This window comes from Rutilus rutilus, assembly GCF_951802725.1.
Source record: "Rutilus rutilus genome assembly, chromosome: 19".
NCBI lineage: Eukaryota > Metazoa > Chordata > Actinopteri > Cypriniformes > Leuciscidae > Rutilus > Rutilus rutilus.
Genome location: NC_140232.1, coordinates 8,823,015 through 8,842,071, shown reverse-complemented (window position 1 = coordinate 8,842,071; position 19,057 = coordinate 8,823,015). Strand labels below are relative to the sequence as shown.

The 19,057-nt window shown below is 41.2% G+C and overlaps 1 protein-coding gene across 2 annotated transcripts in view; it reads right to left on the bottom strand.

Annotated features, from left to right (window-relative positions):
* Positions 1 to 2,193: 2,193 nt before the first annotated feature.
* gpr153 (G protein-coupled receptor 153) overlaps positions 2,194 to 19,057 on the bottom strand; it is a 108,974-nt gene continuing 92,110 nt past the window's right edge. The window contains exons 5-7 of one of the 2 annotated variants that reach the window (XM_084389626.1): positions 9,995 to 10,024; positions 7,555 to 7,574; positions 2,194 to 7,246 (exon numbers count right to left, since the gene is read on the bottom strand). In XM_084389626.1, coding sequence (XP_084245752.1) covers positions 6,443 to 7,246; positions 7,555 to 7,574; positions 9,995 to 10,024 — 854 coding nt within the window. In that variant the 3' untranslated portion in view covers positions 2,194 to 6,442. Of the gene's footprint in view, positions 7,247 to 7,554; positions 7,575 to 9,362; positions 9,548 to 9,994; positions 10,025 to 19,057 lie in introns of both variants that reach the window. The other variant, XM_084389625.1, reaches the window with a different exon arrangement.

Genomic DNA, 19,057 nt, shown 5'->3' with positions numbered 1-19,057 from the left:
GCTAATTCCATGCTTCCTAATGATATCTCCTAATGGTAGCATGTACAGAGTGAACAGCAGTGGTCCTAGTACTGAGCCTTGTGGTACACCATACTGAACTTGTGATCGATAAGACATCTCTTTATTTACTGCTACAACTATATTTACACTATATATTGTTACATTAAGCACCAACACTTCAAAATAATTATATTTGAAACTAGACTTCTTAGTCATTTTAAAAATATTACTATAAATTACAGCAACACCTCCCCCTTTGCCTTTCAGACAAGGTTCATGTTTATAACCGTAATCTTGTGGGGTGGACTCATTTAAAGTAATGTAATCGTTTGGTTTTAGCCAGGTTAACACAGCACATCTAGGTTATAGTCTGTAATCATATTAACAATAAGTGCTTTTGGAGTAAGGGATCGAATATTCAGCAACCCAAGTTTTATCATTTGCTCATTTGTATTAAATCAGTTTTTTATTTGTTGAACATCAATTGAGTTTTTACCCTTAGATGGGTTTGGAAGTTTTTTGTATTCAAATTACGTATGTACATTGGGAAGCTCTAGCTAGGCTCCCAAAAACTGACCTGAACTGACCTGGGTCATTGGAACTACAGGCATACCCACGATGGGGCAGCGATGGGGAACGACCGGCCCAGACATGGGAGGCATAGCGTCCCGGTGTGGGGGCGTGGTCAAGTTCTGCGTCCTGACAGAGGAAGCCAGGGAAGGACGAGCATTCCACAGCGGCCTGCTCTGACAGGGGTCTGACAACAGAGGGGGATGAGAGTGGCGAGGCATAGCATCACACACTGCCATCCGCGGCCTCTTGGGGCTCGGAGGAAGGGGAGTCAGTTCTTTCTTTAACAGTTTTATGGGACAGCTCTTCCCTCATGCATGTCCCTGAGCACCTTCGCCTGATGGACTTGAAGGATGGACATGGCATGCAGAGCGGAGGCGGCCTGCCCCGCGGCTCTATAGGCTTTGGCCACGAGAGTCGACGAAAACCTACAGGCCTTGGAGGGGTGCTTTGGGTCACCACGCCAGGTGGAGGCACTCTGGGGACACAATTGCATTGCCACTGCTCGCTCCACCGGGGGAACCCCAGGGTACCCGTTGGCCACCGCGCCATCGAGGGAAGAGAAGGCGGAGGATGCTGCCAGAAGTCAATGGGGACTTCCACAACCTGGTGACCTCCTGATGCACTTCCGAGAAGAAAGGTACTGGGGGCGGGTGCTGGTGGGAACCAATCATCCAGCCTTGAGCGCTCGGGGGAGGGCTTCAGGCGCCACTCCAACCTGATGCTCTCAGCTGCCCGGGCAAGCATGGCCATCAGCTCTGGATCCGACTCAGGCAACGCTGGCACTCCCAAGGGAGGCAACGCAGCCTAATCCTCATCTCCAGAAGAATCCAGCCTGCCTTGTGACGCTGTGAGCGACATGGCATCATCCATCCGGAAGCTCCACGGCTTGCGATGTGCAGGGGGGTGTGGCCCGAGGAAGATTCGTCGGGTTGTTCCACACCGTAACCTTCAGATCACCCTGGCCACCAGCCAAAGTATCCCCTCTCAAGGAGGAGATAAATTGGGGTGTAGCAGAGGGGACTCTACCTCTACGGAGGTCATTGAGTCTCGATCTTAACACACAATGATCATGTTCCCGCAATGAGAACATGACTCATCCACGAGCACTGTCTGAGAATGATTAAAGCCTTAACACGCTAGACAACGCTCGTGACCACGCCCACATCCAGAAACACACAGGCGAGACATCTTTAAAATGACGTGCCCGTGCAGCTCTTTTAGAAAAGAAAAACTCGTTCAGCAGTGCTGAAGCACCCAGGGGAGAAACACGAGCCGTGTGCAAGCCACTGCACAGACCAGCAGCAGGATCGTGAATCCGCTGAAACGCGTTGTCACACCAACTAAAGAGCCGACTGAAGAGACATGCTCTTGCTTTAATGAAGGTGAAGAGAAGCACATCAATACTTCGGCTCCGAAGCAGAAACATAATGCAAGATTGCACTCGCGGCTCCTTTTATACCCACGTGGTGGGGTGGAGTTCGAGATGCAAATTCCGCAGACCCATGGTATTTTCATACCATTGGCTTATTTTCTAATAACTCAAAGGTGATGGGGCTCTCTAGCGAAACCCCATTCGTCAGTCTCTGACGTAACTCGTAGTGACTGACTGAGAGGGAACAACATTTTTTACAGAAACTTTGAAAGTTTGTGTGTCATCGCTCGGCCTATAAAAATAAATAATTAGGCATAAGCCTACTTCTGTAAACATCAGATAATAAACACATTACCATTTGCAGACATGTGTAATGTTGTAGCAAAGAAATGTATTTAAAAATGATAAAGTAACTCACCTTTCTTCAATGAAATGAAGTCATCTTGCATGACAACATCTTAAACTCAGCATGGAGATACTGGAGGATGATCCTGTTTTAATCATTCTTCAGTTTATAATATATTGTGAATACAGATTGTCTTTAAAAAATAAACCTAACTTAAAATATATTCACTGTAGTAAAAAATTATGAAAACTCTGGTTTTACCTATAAAGTATTTACATGCTACTTGAAGTTGAATTGTATTTTGAAAATATATACGTTTTTACACTCTGGGAGTTCTTAATCATGCCAAATGTATATTGGTCTAACAATCTCAGCGTCTGGACAATTTTATCAAATCATTGTTAAAATCATAAATTAGCACTGTCTCAAATTAATTTTAAAGACTAGATCTGATAAAAAAAATAAAAAAAATCTGATAAAGCTGCTGATTGAGTATCGTCTGAGTGAGCACAGACTGTCTGTAGAGATGGGCCGACACAAGCAGAGCGGGAGACCTGGAGAGCACAGACTGTGTTCACATTGCACTGATGGAGTCGTCGAGGACGAGTTGCACTTCTTCATGGAGAGCAGCAAATATAATACCATTAGTTACGTTACTCAGATAGCTTGAATTCTACCTGATTTCCAGTGAATGGGTCACTTAGACAAACTCTTATATGTTTGGGGAAAAAATTAAGAGTGTGTCCAGCTGGCAGAGCAATGTGTTATCATATGAGAATGAGAATGATTCTAATTTAAAAAGAAAAACATTGACATTGACATTTTTTTTTGTTTTTTTTTTTTGTGCTAACATAGATATGATTATTAATTAATTTATTTATTTATATGTGTGTGTAATATGTTTATTACTTAAAGGCACAATATGTAAGATTTTGGGATTAAATTTGATTAAATTGGATTATTACCACTCGAACAATGTTATATTTTAATTGTGTTGACTTGTGTACTTGCATTATCCCAAATGTCTCCAACAATATTTACATTCAGATAAATCAGCTATTTTGACCAGTGTAACGTCCCGTGTCATTGCGTAGCCTTTCAATTACATCATATCCGTGTTACCCTCGACTACCGGTTTTACTTACTTAGAAACCATGGAAAAACCCAAGACACTTTAATATATAATCCCCCGATTTCACAAACAAGGCTTAGTCCCAGACTAAAATCCATGTTTGAGTTGTTTTAACTTAATTTTACTGATTTTAACATCATGAAAAATGTCAGTGTCATTGTTTTCTCAAGATGCATACCTGCAATATTTTTTTCTATGGCACGTTTATAAAAGCTACTTAAATGTCCTAATTGAACTAAAGCCTAATCCTGGCTCAATCTAAACTCTGTCTGTGAATCCAAGCCTAAGTGTTTTATTAGACAGGTGAGCCACTGTTAGGATACCTTTATTGACTGAAAAACTAATAATTTGTTAAATAGCTCAACACGGTTAGTCTTATTGTTTTCTCCTTTTCTTTGATTTACTGCGAGTAACATGTTAGTACCCAAAAAGTAAATCAGACAACATTATTTTGTCAAGTGGCTAAAATAGGATAATGAAAAAGAGATTTATTTGTAGTAACAGTAATACAGCATTTTCTCCATCATACAATGTTTTGAAATGAATTGCATTTAGCAACCCAAGTCATCCAGCTTTGATTAATATATTTTAATATCAATCTAGCTTATTGCAGTGTGCAACAAGTGTCTCATACCAGCCACCGAGCTAACGCAGACGACACAAGACGACACATCCCATGATTCCACTCTCACTCACTGTGTCATCAAGCTACGCCTTTGTTATTGTTTTGAATAAGTGACCTCTAGAGGTGAAACTTACATACTGTGCCTTTAATGCTTTGGCAACATTGTGCTATTCTACACAGTCATGTCAGTAAAGCTAATTGAATTGAATTAGAGAGAGAGAGAGAGAGAGAGAGAGAGATTATTTCAACAACAAAACATCAGTAATCAAAAACACTTTGCCATAGGTAGAGATACAAATGTTTAAATCTGTTCAATTAAGAGAGTTGAACACTCAATGCATGGACACAACATGAGCCTTGTAACCTTTGAAGTAGAGAGTTGAACACTCAATGCATGGACACAACATGAGCCTTGTAACCTTTGAAGTAGCTTTAACGTTTCGTTATATTATATTTTTTTTATGTATAACATAAGCTGGTTTGAAACTGAACAAGTCTATTTGCATTCATATTCAAAACTATTTAAAATACCCACTGTGCTACTACAATAGTGATCATTCTCTCCATTAATTTAGGCTCAAATCTGTGGCATGTTTAGGTTTCAGTGCTACATATCATTCTAGATAACTGTGAATATATCATATGTAAGTGGTTATAAAAAACAAGTCTTGATTTTAGTCAATGTATATTTTCCACTAGCAATCCTTTAGACACAATGATTTTAAAGTCATCCCAATGATGTCGTCAAAAGCCAATGAGAATTAATTTGTACAGCCATCCAGAGTATAGGAAGAGGAAGACTCTTATTAATGCCTTTAATGTATATTGGACTTTGAGGGGCAACCTGCAGTTTCCCACATGAAATTTAAGAATGTCCTAGTAGATCCCTAGCTGCCAAGGTATCAAGCACCATTTGATATTTCAACACCAATATATGGCTGTATGAAACGTACAAAAGTGCATGCTGGCAGCAAGCTATTGATTTTTTAAATATAATTAACAACAAAAAAAAAATCATTTAAAAAGCTGAAATATTGGGATAAGTGTAGAAAATGTGGTCATATACAACAAAAAATAATACAACAAATATTCAATTCTGATTCAGTGGTTATGTCTACTATAACAAATCAAATAACACCAGCTTTCTTTCAAAAAGTCATTTTCTCCATGTGACAAGATTATGTCACTTGTTTTGTAAAAGTGCATATCAATGCATGTTGGAGCAGGCTAAGGGTGTTTTTAAATAGTGTCACTTTTCATATCATACTTTGTTATGGGCTACCAGACAAATAAGACTGTAATCATGAGAATAACAATGCATCGGAAATACATTTTCAATCATCACAAAGCACTTAACACAAACTTGTTAAAACATATCTGTGAAACATTTTTAGGCCATTGGCAAGCATGTCTGGATCTACAAAGAGAACCGTGTGCTTCAAAAATATGAATTCAAATGATATAACAAAATATATTTTTTTCTTTACTTAAATATTAAAAACTAAAATATTAAAAACATGCCACATCACCAGAAACAACAAAAACACAGTTAAAGAGTCAGCTAAAAGCTCTGTGAGCTGAAGTGTTGTAAAGAAACACTATATAACTTCCAACCTTTTCCACAACCAATTTGACCTTTGAGGTTTCATAAAATGCAGGAAATAAAATCTGAAATCAGAAATCTGCAAACTGTTTACTGAAACATTAATCCCCTCAAAAGTAATACAATGCTATATCGCTACAGAATTATCTGGATTATGGTCTACTGGGCACACATCTTTGAATGCACCTTTCCCCCTATGTTATAAAAGGGCAGTTTGGCCAAAAAAATAAGGAAAATTATGTTTTGTTTGGCTAATATTAGATGGCTAAACTTAGTATGCATCTATGTATCTTTAGACATGAATGCAATAGTTTTTTAAAGTATTAGAATAAAGAATAAACTCCCAGGCCTACCCTATCTAGGCCTACACAAAGTGATGGAACATGCCCTTATTCCTTAGTCAAGAAAGGCAGTAATTTGACCAGAACACTAAATTATCGTTGAAACGTAAAAGCTGAAAACTTTCATATAAGATAGAGGGCCTCAGTAAAAAGCTCACTTGTTTGAGCAGAAGCCCTTGTGATCATCTCACACTTCAAGTGTTGAGCTCAGGACTCTTATCTACTGTTCAGCTTCCCTTGGCTTGGAGGCGAACTGGCCCCACAGGGCCAAGCCCAAAACCCAGCCCTGTGTCAGTTAAAAAAAGAAAACCCAATGCTGTCCCTATGCCATTTTGAATCAACCACATCTCAAAAAGCCTACTTCCTAGATTACAAAAACATTCCACTTAGTAAAAGCTTTAATACTAACATATCAGGGACTATTTTTTATAATACTCATAAAACTGTTCCTTAGTTTGTGGATCCTATGGATTCGGAGTGAAAAGTGATATAGCCTGACGATGCAGATTGTGAACTTAGAAAACTATTTGTGCTTTCTTTGCTTTCGCCTTTAGACAGGTGTTTCTGGTCCACCCAAGCAGATGCATCTACCTGTCCTGTCCTAATACTTGAAGAAGACTGATCCCCTGTCCGTCCACCCTGGGCCAACAGAACCAGCTCTGATGCATGCCTGGCATCACGCCTATGCTCAAGGCATCCCTTAATGCTTGAGCCTTCGCCGGCTGCACCCCTGCCGTCGCTACTGTTCTTCGCCTTTCTTGGTGTATCCTGAGGGATCTCAGTTAGTGTGGCTCCTTTGCCATGGCCAGAGCAGCGTCTCAACGCTTGAGGCTCGTGCTCAAAGTGCGTGAGCGGAAAATGCGGCAACAAGACGATGTGCTGCTCGAACGTCTGCGGGACCAGAGAGATCACAGAGGCTTGGTGAGGGCTCCTCATTGGACTAGCCAGTGGTGTCTCGTCGATGAAATTAATCACTTCATCGCGGCTAAAGCACTTGAAATCGTCCTCATAATGCTCAACTCGTGGAATCTGCTTGAGTGAATGCATGTCCTCTGATCGCCTCCTTTTGCGGTGAGGGTGGCTCTCCTCGTGGTAGGATGCCGGGCTGCTCCGACGTCTCTCGTGGCGTGGCAAGCTGCACTGCGGGATGCCAATGATGTCCTCTGTGGAGCCCCAGCGATGCAGGTAAGACGGGATCTGACCGGTGGTCCACATGTCGGTTTCGTCGTGGGAGTATCTTCTTGTAGGGGGCACCTGGAGTAACACACAGACGAATGAAGCAGTACATTTCTAAAAGCACAATCCTACACATCTCTGCTTCCGGCTCAATCTAAAGACACAAAACATGTTCTCAATGCTTTTGCATATCTTATAAAGTAAAAATCAATGGGATTTTGTGAACTACATATAATGGCAACACAGGCCTGCTTTCACTTTAAAGTACTAATAATTCATAGATTTTTACCTTTTAATAGGGATGCCCTTTAAAAATGTTTTGAGTGCAAAATGAAGTAAATATTATTTTTAGTTTATAATCACTCATTCTTCAAATAGATACTCACATTCCACATTGTTCTGAGAACTACACAGGAAAGACATAAAATTAGTTTTTAGTATTCGAAATAACTTTTAGTACACTATCCAAAGCATACAGCACAAGCCTAGCATGGAAGCAACTGTATTGATTAATGAAGGAATGAGACTGCAGTTTACAAAGAAGTCCTATGGATTATGAGGTATTTACTATACTCTGGCCAGAAGAGGGAAGCAAAGCATCAAAGCAATGCCATTCAGTCTGTTCATTTAAATTTTTTTTTATTTTTTTTTTATGATTTTGTAATAGCTCAGCGAGTAGATTTATTTAAAAACCAATGCTGATGATCTTAACTGTTTAAATATATTATCAACTAATGCACAACCTTATGTATTATATTATGATACAGGACCAGCTATTATGAACACTTCAACATTTTTACATTTTGGCATTTTACATTTTTAAACCTTGATACTCAGCTGATTAAAATTATGTCTATTTTGTAAAAGCTTGTCATTTTGCTTTAAATATACTGCCCACAGATAAAACATAATTTTGTCTCATATAAAGATAAAGATGGAATTACCTCACAATTCTTTGACAGTGTTAAATATTGTTGTCTGGAAGCATTTATTGTTCTATAAGCCTAAATAGCTTGACAGCAAAAACAATAGCAGCTTGTACTTCCCAATTATTATGACATTCTGATAGTTGATGATGATGATGCAAAACACTGGTGAAATTGAAAAAGAACATTGATTCTGTAGTCTAATAGAACCAATAATGTTCTAACATAGGCACATGATTTTGAGTTCTTTATCAATAAGCATCAGTGTTTTTTGCTGAACATCTCTGGAGCAATTCTAACACACACAATGTTTTATAAACTTTGAAGAGAACTTCAAAAGTTGATTCGTGCAATGTATATAGCAATAAAATCAGCAATGAAAAGCAGTCAAGCACTGCACATTGTCTAACAGAGCTTTGGGTAGTGTTTGGCGTACACATTTATGGCATATTCTCCACATTTAACCTCCAAAGTCCAATTTTTCATTCCAGTCAGGCATATTTTTAATAAATGGTTAATTATTTATACAGAGAGAACAATTTATAATATGTGAAACTGATAATCCAGGCCAATGAAAGTTACATGTGGAGGTTACATGTGAGGGTTTATGGGCAGTGTATGTGACGTAATCATTTGAATGTAAAAAAGGTTAAAAGTTTGAAGTGAAGCATTGCACACCTCTAAAACATACTGGCGGTCTATAATATGAGTCTATAAGCCTTAATAGTACTATTTCCTTGTAGAAGTGGTTCGATCAGGATGGGTCTAGTCATAGTGGGTCATAATATTTATAGCATGGGATTTTTACAACATGACACATGATTAGTCATGTTTAAAATTCAGACTAGTATTTGAAATTTGTTTTTTTTACTCATTTATATTTGCAATGACTTCAAGCTTTTAACTTTAAAGTATAAACTGAAAAGGCATCAGTGGCAGTCATCACATGAGCCCTGCAACAGTAGGCCTAAATCAAAAATACCAAGATACCACTGGGTGAAGAAAACAAAAGTGTTTGTTAGATCATATTTTCCAAACAGTTCTCACACAAAACAAGTCTACAATTTCAAATCTTGACGTTTGAAAAGTCTAATAGGTAAAGACAACGGGAATATAAAATGATTCCAGTAAAAGAGGTGATATTATTGTATAATATAGTGACTATAAAAGTTTTGCAAATACTGAGGTGGAGGGCCATTGCAACATGCACATTTTTAATTAAAAATAAAGAATAGATAAATTTGAAAACAAAATCAATGGAAATATACCTGCAAATAGTGCATTTTATCTTCCTGAAGCTCCCTCAATGGATAACCCTGGGAGCCCCCCCTTTCTAAGGTTGAGAATTCGTATTTGGCAATACGGTCTACCGTCATGATATCACCAGCGGAGCTATAGTCAAATGGTCTGTCAAATATTAAGTCCGGATGAATGCCTCCATCCTGGCTGTTTTCTGCAAACGCAGAAAGCATATATATCAGGATTAAAAATCATTGTGCTCAATATACACAGACAGACAGACAGACAGACAGACGAATAGGTAGGAAAAAAAATTCCCTTTTATAGATTTACGTGGTCCGCATTAGAATTGGAGGTCATAAAAATGCTTTATTTGAAATCGTTAGCATCCACTAAAGTGCCTTGTACTGAAAATCATGACTGACTGTTGCCATTTACCAATTAAAATTCCCTAAAATTTGTTTTGGTGCAAAAGATTCTACAAACAATTTTTCTTTTCAGAACTTTAAAAGCAGTTGTAGAGCAATGTGAAATGCTGATCTTAAGGCAAAATGGGGGCAGACAGTGGGATGACAAGATGAGATCAGCTATTAGCACAGGCAGCAGAGCTTAGCATGCATTTGAGTGAGACACAAGTACAAGAAGCAACCATTATACATACAACTGAGTTGTGTTACACAAGGCAAACCGTCTGAAAAGAAGCAGAGCACTTGTAAAATTAAGATCACAAAATCCATTTCTTGCACATATTCCTTATGACTGCAAACTTAGATATGGTGCCAAATAGCAGGAAGGGTAATGAAATACAGAAAAGTCAGACACTTAACACCTACATTCAGCAATACATAATGACAGCTTCAGTTTACTAATAGTTTGTGATTAAGCATATTAATGATATAATTATCATGTGACCTCTAGCTATTTTTGGTTCGGAATTCAGATAAAATCTTCTTTTTACAGTTTTGCATTTGTTTTAACGTTTTAATATTTCCAGTATAAATTTTTACAAGGTAACCATAGTTGCAAACAAAATACCATTTAGTAGTTTCTTGAGTACAGAAAACAATGCGTATAGTAAATTAATATAGGATCTGAAAGGGTGTAAGAAGCTTCTTTCTGTCATTTTGTTTAATTCATTTTTTTTTTTTAAATTTTTTTTATGATAGTGGTGGCTAATACAAAGCTACACATTTTATTGTACACTGTAAGAAATGCCAGGATTTAACAGGATTGAACTGAACATATTTATATTGAAATTTCCCTTTCAAGGGAACTCGAGCTGCGTCGAAACGCTGCGGGAACGCCCCTGCGTGATAGCGTCATGAAGCACATATGGAATCAGTCCAATGGCGAGACGGGTGAATCACAACAGCGCTAGCTTCTGTGCCTTTAGCAATGTATATAAAACTATAATATGGCGAACGAACAACATTATAGGAAGTGTGTACATCCCTGCACTCGATATCTCACACCAACACACAAACTATGTGTTGTTAGGTTGGGAGTGCAGCATGCTCAGTCAGCTCTCGAGGGAGCTGATTGTGAGCATTGTGAGCGGCTACCATTAAGAACGCTGCGCTCCCGCCGATCGCTCTTCGAGGAGGACGGTTCGGTTCGTGCTCCCCGCGGCTCGGGTCCTGCTTCTGCCGAGGCAGAGCGGCAACTTCAGACGTGGAGTTCACAAATGGATCTGACAGAGGGGTTTGAGATGGGCCCAGCCCTATCTCAGCCTTCACCTGTCAGATCCAGTGCCTCAGTTCAGGGTTTGGAAGCACGCTCTCCGGTTACTCATGCTCTGCGGTTACCCGGTAGTGCAACTATCCAGTTCTGAGGAGCTGGATGTTATTAGTATCGGAACAGGAGATCGTCACTTCAGTCTCCTGCATGTGAGGAGCTTGTGGAGGTGTTCACTCGTGCAGTAGAAAAATTAAGCATTGAGTGGCCAGCGGACAAACAAGAATCTAGGCAGAAAAGTAAGCTTGGTGAAAGTTTTCTGCTTTCCCGCATGCAGCCTCCACGCCGGTGCTTGCCGTTTTTTCCTGACCTCCACACTGTGTCGAAGTCGTGGAAAAGACCAGTTTCGTACCGTGTATATAGTCCCCAGCTATCTACATATTCAAATATACATGGGTCCAAACAACATGGTTATGGGGCGATGCCCAGGGCTGAAGAGACGCTTGCGAGCCATCTCTCCCCTGAGTCTGCATCGTCCTTTAAAGCACTGGCATTACCCTTGGTGGGTAAAGCTTATTCGGCGGCAGGTCAGGCCGCGGTATGCCTGTACACAATGTCCATTCTGCAGGCATACCAGGCTGACCTACTAAAAGATATGAGTGAGAGTGAGGAGGTCAGCACTGATGTAATTCATGAATTACGTCAGGCTGCAGATTTGTCTCTCCGTGCCACCAAGGAGATGGCCAAGTCAGTGGGCCGTTCGATGGCAGCCCTGGTGGCCATGGAGAGACACCTATGGCTGAACCTCTCAGGAATGAAGGAGAGAGATTAAACTTTCCTTCTGGATGCCCCGCTTTCCCCTGCGGGCCTCTTCGGTGACTCAGCAAACACTGTCATCGAGAGGTTCCAAGAAGAAAAAAAAGCAGGCGGCGGTGTTCCAGAAATTCCTGCCACTCCGCACTCATTTCTCAGGGGCTGCTGGGCAGGAGCAGCCCCGGCTGTCGACTAACTCCTCACACCGGGCGCAGCAAAAGCAGAGTGTCGCGGCACGGCGCTCTCAGGCGAAGTCTTCTAAGGGCAAGATGGATCTGAGGACCATAATTATAAGAGGGCTTAGTCTAAAAAGAAGTCCTGACGCCATCGGCCATCTACCCTCAGTCAGGTTTCTAAGGGTAGTCCCCACCGAGAGAAAACGGAGTTCACCGCATTACACGGTGCCCGTTCTCTCTTTGCGCCCTCAGGGGACCATTCTGCCAACCCTGTCTTTATGCCGGGGTGTAGACGGTCCCAGCAAGCGTTTTCCCGAGCGGTGCTCGCTCCCTCTGAGGAGGGGCCTAGAGCAATCAGACCAGTTGTTCCCTGCCGGTGCGCCGTTACAGGGCACTGTGTGAGGCGCAGAGGCCAGTCTCGAGAGACTGGTACCCTTGTAGATTTTCTGGCAGAGTGGAACAGTCTTCCAAATACAGTGCTATGCATAAGTTTAGACACCCATGCTAAAGTTGACTAAAAAGAGGAATAAAAAATCATCTTTTGGAAATTGAACTTAATGCCTTAATCAAAATAAATAGGAAAAATCCAACCTTTAAGGACACCAATTTTCTTTGTGAATGAATAATGTATCGTAAATAAATAAATGTTCTTCCTTAAAATACAGGGTGCATAAGTCTGGACACCCCTATGTTAAATTCCCATAGAGGCAGGCAGATTTTTTTTTTTAAAGGCCAGTTACTTCATGGATCCAGGATACTATGCATCCTGATAAAGTTCCCTTGGCCTTTGGAATTAAAATAGCCCCACATCATCACATAGCCTTCACCATACCTAGAGATGGCATGGCCTTCCTCCATCCTAGGCCAGGCTATATTTCTAAGGTCCCTACTAATATTGTTAGACCAGTAGTACTGCAGTCTTTCTGTCCTCCTCCTTTTCTGACGTCAGACCAAGATAAACTAAATCTGCTCTGCCTGGTGAGGGCCCTAGATGCTTATGTCCACAGAGCTGCCCTGTGGAGGAAATCTGAACAGCTATTTGTTTGTTTTGGGTCACCTAGGAAGGGGTGTCCTGCATCTAAACAGAGGATAAGCAAGTGGGTGGTTGAGGCTATCTCACTTGCTTACGAGTTGGCTGGTCAGCCTTCACTTTTGGCTGTACGAGCTCACTCGACTAGGACTATGGCTGCTTCTAAAGCTTTATTGTCAGGAGTTTCCCTACATGATGTTTGTGATGCCGCAGGCTGGTCCTCACCGCACACATTCGTTAGGTTCTATGATCTTGACTTCAGCTCCACTCCAGGGGCGCAGGTGCTTTCATCCGAATGTGCGCTTTGACTTCACACAGACGGACATTTGCTCTTATGGCAACATGGGTATTAGCATTTCCGCAGCATTTCGACGCAGCTCGAGTTCCCTTGAAAGGGAATGTCTTGGTTACGTATGTAACACTAGTTCCCTGAAGAGGGAACGAGACGCTGTGTTGCCCTGCCATACTCCCGGCATGTCCGTGATCGACTTGCTTCAGCCTATCAGAAGCTAGCGCTGTTGTGATTCAGGGGTGCTTTATAGTTTCCTGGTCGATGATGTCACCCGTCTATGACGTTCCGTCTTGCCACTGGACTGATTCCATACGTGCTTCATGACGCATTCACGCAGGGGCGTTCCCGCAGTGTTTCAACGCATCGTCTCGTTCCTTCTTCAGGGAACTAGGGTTACATACGTAACCGAGACGTTCTCATCTAGCCAAGACAGAAGAGTGACAAGTAAAAAAACATTTGTTAAAACCCAGACAAGCTAGAATGTAAATAAGCTTATTGGCTGATTTTAAGTCAGGCAAAATATTCTTAGCATGAAATATTCTTAGCAATTTTATTTTAGATCTCATATTAAATTCATAGCTACATTTACATTTACATTTATTCATTTAGCTGACGCTTTTATCCAAAGCGACTTACAATTGCTATATATGTCAGAGGTCGCACGCCTCTGGAGCAACTAGGGGTTAAGTGTCTTGCTCAGGGACACATTGGTGTCTCACAGTGGATTCGAACCCGGGTCTCTCACACCAAAGGCATGTGTCTTATCCATTGCGCCACACCACCCCATACGCACCACACCACCCCACCCCACCCCACCCCACCCCATACGCGCCACACCACCCCATAGCTGTTGGTAGATGGGTCTTTTACAACTGTCAAACAACTGCTAGAGATACATCTTTGAAAGGTGTGACATCATCACTCAACATACAAAACACAACAATGAAAAAAGGTAAAAAAGATAAAAGATAAGCTCTGAACATTACAAACCAAACCAAAAGAAACTGCTAAAAGTCAACCAAAAATAAGCAGCACAGATAAAAACAAGTATCAAAAGTTGCATCCCAAATGATGCACTATGCACGTATACACTATGTTCTTAAGCACCATGTACTCAACCGTGTAGTGAATTAATTTTATAAGGTTATTTTGTCATTCAACATCGAAGTCTGATAACACCTCCCCCTCTGCTATGTAATTAAAGCTGCAACATTTAAGTGCATGAAGTGTTCAACATTCCACACTTAGTTTTTTCGGTTAATTAAGTGCATCATCTGGTTATTTAAAGTTTACTTTTTCTATTTGGAATTTTCAATGTGAACACACTATTCACTCTATTTATACAACAAAATGTCATAGATTAGTGCATAAATACGTGAATTGGGACACACCTAGAAAAAACCTAGAATAATAAAGTACTTTAGATTTTACAAGAAATTTCTGAGCGTGCAGTTAGATACAAGTCCTACTGTGAAATTACAATGAAAGTAATGCAATTATTATTAACCTGGAATATACTTTTATTTCACTCTTAAATCTTTGACAGTGTAATAATAATGCCTGTAGTCCTAAGCTTGTCACTACGCCTGTAGTGTTTTGGCCAGTGGTACTGCAGGAGCAGTAAGTATTGAAATCATGCAAAAAAGATTGTAGCGTTGGTGAAATAATTATGTTGTAAATGCAGTCTTGCTTGACCTTCTCTAAATTTCCCTTTATTTTTTTTCCTTTTTGTACTCCATTGCAATTCCCATTTGAAGCGAAACACATCACTGAGTCTTGGATTGACGCAATGGGGAATGCCATCAGCGTGACCGGTGTCTGATTAGCTGATGACAGTCCACCATCATAAGTGGAGGCCCGGAAGTATAAGAGACACACATCATCAGTTTATTTTTGTTTGTGTGAATAGTATGTGATTATGCAGATTATAAAAAATACTAGCAAACGTTTAAGGAAGTGTGTGCCTCTGTGTCCCAGGATTTTGACACCTGAAGACACACACAACCTGTGCATTCTGTGCTTGGGTGAGGAGCATGTGCATTCAGTGCTCAAGGGCTCTGAATGCGCCTATTTTGAGAAGTTCACAATGTGTAAGCTCCGCTCATGCTTGGCCTTATTCTCAAGGGATGTAAGACAAAGGTCTGCACCTCGTGGCTCAGGCCCCGCTGTAGCCGAGGCACAATGGCGGCTCAAGTTGTGGAGATCGCAGGTTGAGCTCGCAGAGGAATTCAAGAAATGCAGGTAATCGTTCCTCAGTTGTAGGCTTGAGCAATCTGTTGGATCAGGATGAGCTTTAGCGTCGTTAGCGTCATCTGATCCAGCAGATAGCATTTTGCTGGCACCATCCAGCCAGGAGGAGCCGGATGTGGCTGAAGAGGGCGAAGATAGCATTTGTACCAAGTGTGCCACACACATCCTGAAAAGTGAAGCCAAAACATTTGGTGACTTGCTGCAGTATAGGTCATAAACCCTGCCCTTTCCCTGTAATCAAATGCAACGTGAGCCAAACTAAAAAAATCCAATTCCATTTCAATTTTTTTTCAAAGATGGTTTCTGCTATTTTTTTTGGCTAGTTCTTATCAAGCCAAACCGGGCTATGTTGAAGTGTTTGTTTTTCTAGTAAGTTATGTTTAGTTATTTGATGCTATGTAAACGGGGTGTAACATCATGATTGACAGCTGTACTTGCGATTGAGTCTATGGCAGCAGGAGTATGGGCAGGACCTTGATACCGCTGCTCCACCTCAAGAACACTACTGCATAGACTCTGGCTCCAAATGATGTAATCGACAATGACAGTTTCTGGGATATTTTTAATTATTTTTTCTATAGTGGAAGGAAGTGGAAACATTGTTCAACATTTTTACAATCTATGGTCTGTAATGAATCCTCTCAGCCTGCCAGCCCCGCAAATGGGGAATTGTTGGATGTTATGGCCCACGCCATTGCTAGATTGGCCAAAATCGTCCTTTCCACATGAGCCACCTGGAAGTGGAGAAGTCATGAAAGAAACCGCATTCAGCTCGCCTTTATCAGTTTCATCATTTGAATTATGCGAATGTGGAGGGATTGAGTGAGCATGGATATTTGAGGATGACACCTGTTGAAGAGATTCTTGCGAGCATTGAAGGCTCCTGCCCTCTTTGAAGGTTCCTGCCCTGCCATCTAACACCATATCTACACCGGAAGCGAGCGGAGCGATGTGACGCGACAAAAGACAATATAACTCATTATAATCAGTAATGTGGTCTACACTGGATATGGCACTGTGCGACGTGACGAATCCCAGACAGTAAACATATGCCTTGTTCTATTTATGACATACTCCAAGCAATTGCAATATTTTGCATAGGAACGGTCACTTTGTCTTCTCCAATGTAGACAGCTTCTAGCTGTTGTGTTTGCTAAGCTTAAACGGTCTCGTCCGGTGTAGACACGGTGTAAGCCACTACAGACCACCTCACACTTGAATGGCAGGGCATATGTGGAAGCAGGTCAGGTTGGAGGGGCCATTTACACTATTGTCGTGTTACAGGCCTACCAGGCGAATCTGCTGAGAGAACTGTATCAGGGCAGGGGTTGTCTCCTGAAGCAGTCGCTAAGCTGCGCCACACCATGGACTTAGCCCTCCGAGCCACTAAACAAACAGCCGTTACCATTGGTCATGGAATGGCAGTAATGGTGGTGATGGAGAGGCACTTGTGGTTAAACCTGGCGGACATCAAGGAGAAAGAAAATAACTTCTCGCCCTCTGAGCTTTTAGGCACATCTGTAGAGCTTGGCCACTCGTGCTCCTCCTCCCTTGACGCTAGGAGGAAGAGACAAGACTTGAGGAAGGTGATAAAAAAAGCGGTTCGGTAAGAAAGACATGACCACTGAGGAGAAGTAACATCCCTCCTCCTCCTCCTCCTCCTCCTCCCCGTTCCTCTCCCCGTTCCTCTCCCCAACCCTAATCTTAGGCTCCCTTTGATAGCTGCTTAGTCTCCTCTGAGCTAGATATCTCTATCTCCCTCTACTCTATCTCTACTCCAACTACTGCTGTGTTTGTAAGTAGGGGTGAATATTCCTTGGAGGGTGGGTGTAGTTAGATACCTCTAGTTGACCTCATTAGAAGCGGAGTTTGTCTGCAGGAGTTTTAGGCAACTATATTTGCCATTCTTGTTGTTCAACCTTTCACATGAAATCTAAAGGGTTGCATCCCTCTTGGAAGTAGTGGTACCATCCAGGTTGTAGTTTAAATATTCTCCCTTTGACGAATACTCCCTGAAAGGCTGTGGCAAGCGAATGAGGCTGTCATAGCTAAGACGTTCATTCCTTAGAGCTCTGTTCTTGGGGCTAAAAATGGCCTGCAGAGGAAGGTTGTAAAGGCCAGGACTTCCCTTGCTATAAGAACATTGGAGCCAGCATATTTTATTGGGAGAGGATGACTTAGGGAGTGCTTCCATGTGAGTCTTTGAAGGGATGTGCCCTGGGTTGACGATCTGACTCTGGTTAAAAAAATCTGTGGAGTCAACTTATGCTATGCCCACTATGGTTGTACATATCACCAAGAGAGGCAGGCATTCCCTCAGCAAGGCAGAGTGTGTATTTGTTCCCAATAGTGTAATTCCAAGACCCAGTGTTGAGTTCCACTTCGAAAGGGAACGTCTCAGTTTACGACTGTAACCATGGTTAATTTCAGCTCCAGAGGCTTCCTAAAGCTCAGCGATTGTACAGACTGTAAAGACAGTAACGATGGTGTTGATTTTACTATATCAATTCGAACGCGAGTCCGATGATGAAACATTGGAAGAGCTAGTTATTCAACCCAAACCTCCATCACAAGGACGACATGAGCAGGATGTTTCTCAGTGATGCGCTATTCAGTTTGACGTACATTATGAGATGTTGCAACTGTAATCCCTCACCAACAGCGTTAACAAGAGTATGTCCATCAACAAACCTATGTTTATATTTCTAATTTAATGCGGTGCACATGTGGGAACTACATCATTAAATGTATCAATAACAGCACATAGCCGCATTCGTTAGCTGAGCACTAACGTGAATGACTGATGTAACATTAAAGTTTGTGAAACAAATCTTGCTCCATCCTTTATCATTACTCAAAGTAGTAAGAACAACAGACAATCTGCATTAATGGACACAATTTTAGGTAATAATATAAACAATATAAAACACAAAACTATGTATTTTGAACACCCGGTAGCAAATATTTACATCAATAATTATTCTTACAGTTTGTGATTCAGAGGAGCTAGTTGGTCCAAATAAAGTGGGAACTGTCCCATCTTTAATGGATAAGCTTTTTGTAAATCCCATTTAGACCTCACAAAGATTTGAGAAGCAATCGTCAAAATGTTATACTGCTTTCGCTGTGGTAATTTTAACCACTGATTATTCACATCCTCATCCTTTGGAAGTGTTTACAAAGAGAATTTGCTTTTGCAGAGTAGAAAACAGTGTCTTCTCAACATGTACACAACACCAGATATAGAGTTTGAGGGTCGGTCAAAAAAGATGTTGTTTGCGGGCCATATGCAGGCATTATGCAAATGTATTACCCAGGGATGTGTAGCCATAACAAAGTGGGATTCGAATTACTGACGACTCGTTTAGGCGGTTCAAAGTCAATTACATTTTTTTGAGAGACAATGACTTTCTTTATTGTGTACTTTCGACTTCACAACTTTGCAGATCTTTTACATCCACAGCTACATTACACATTACATGAAAGGTA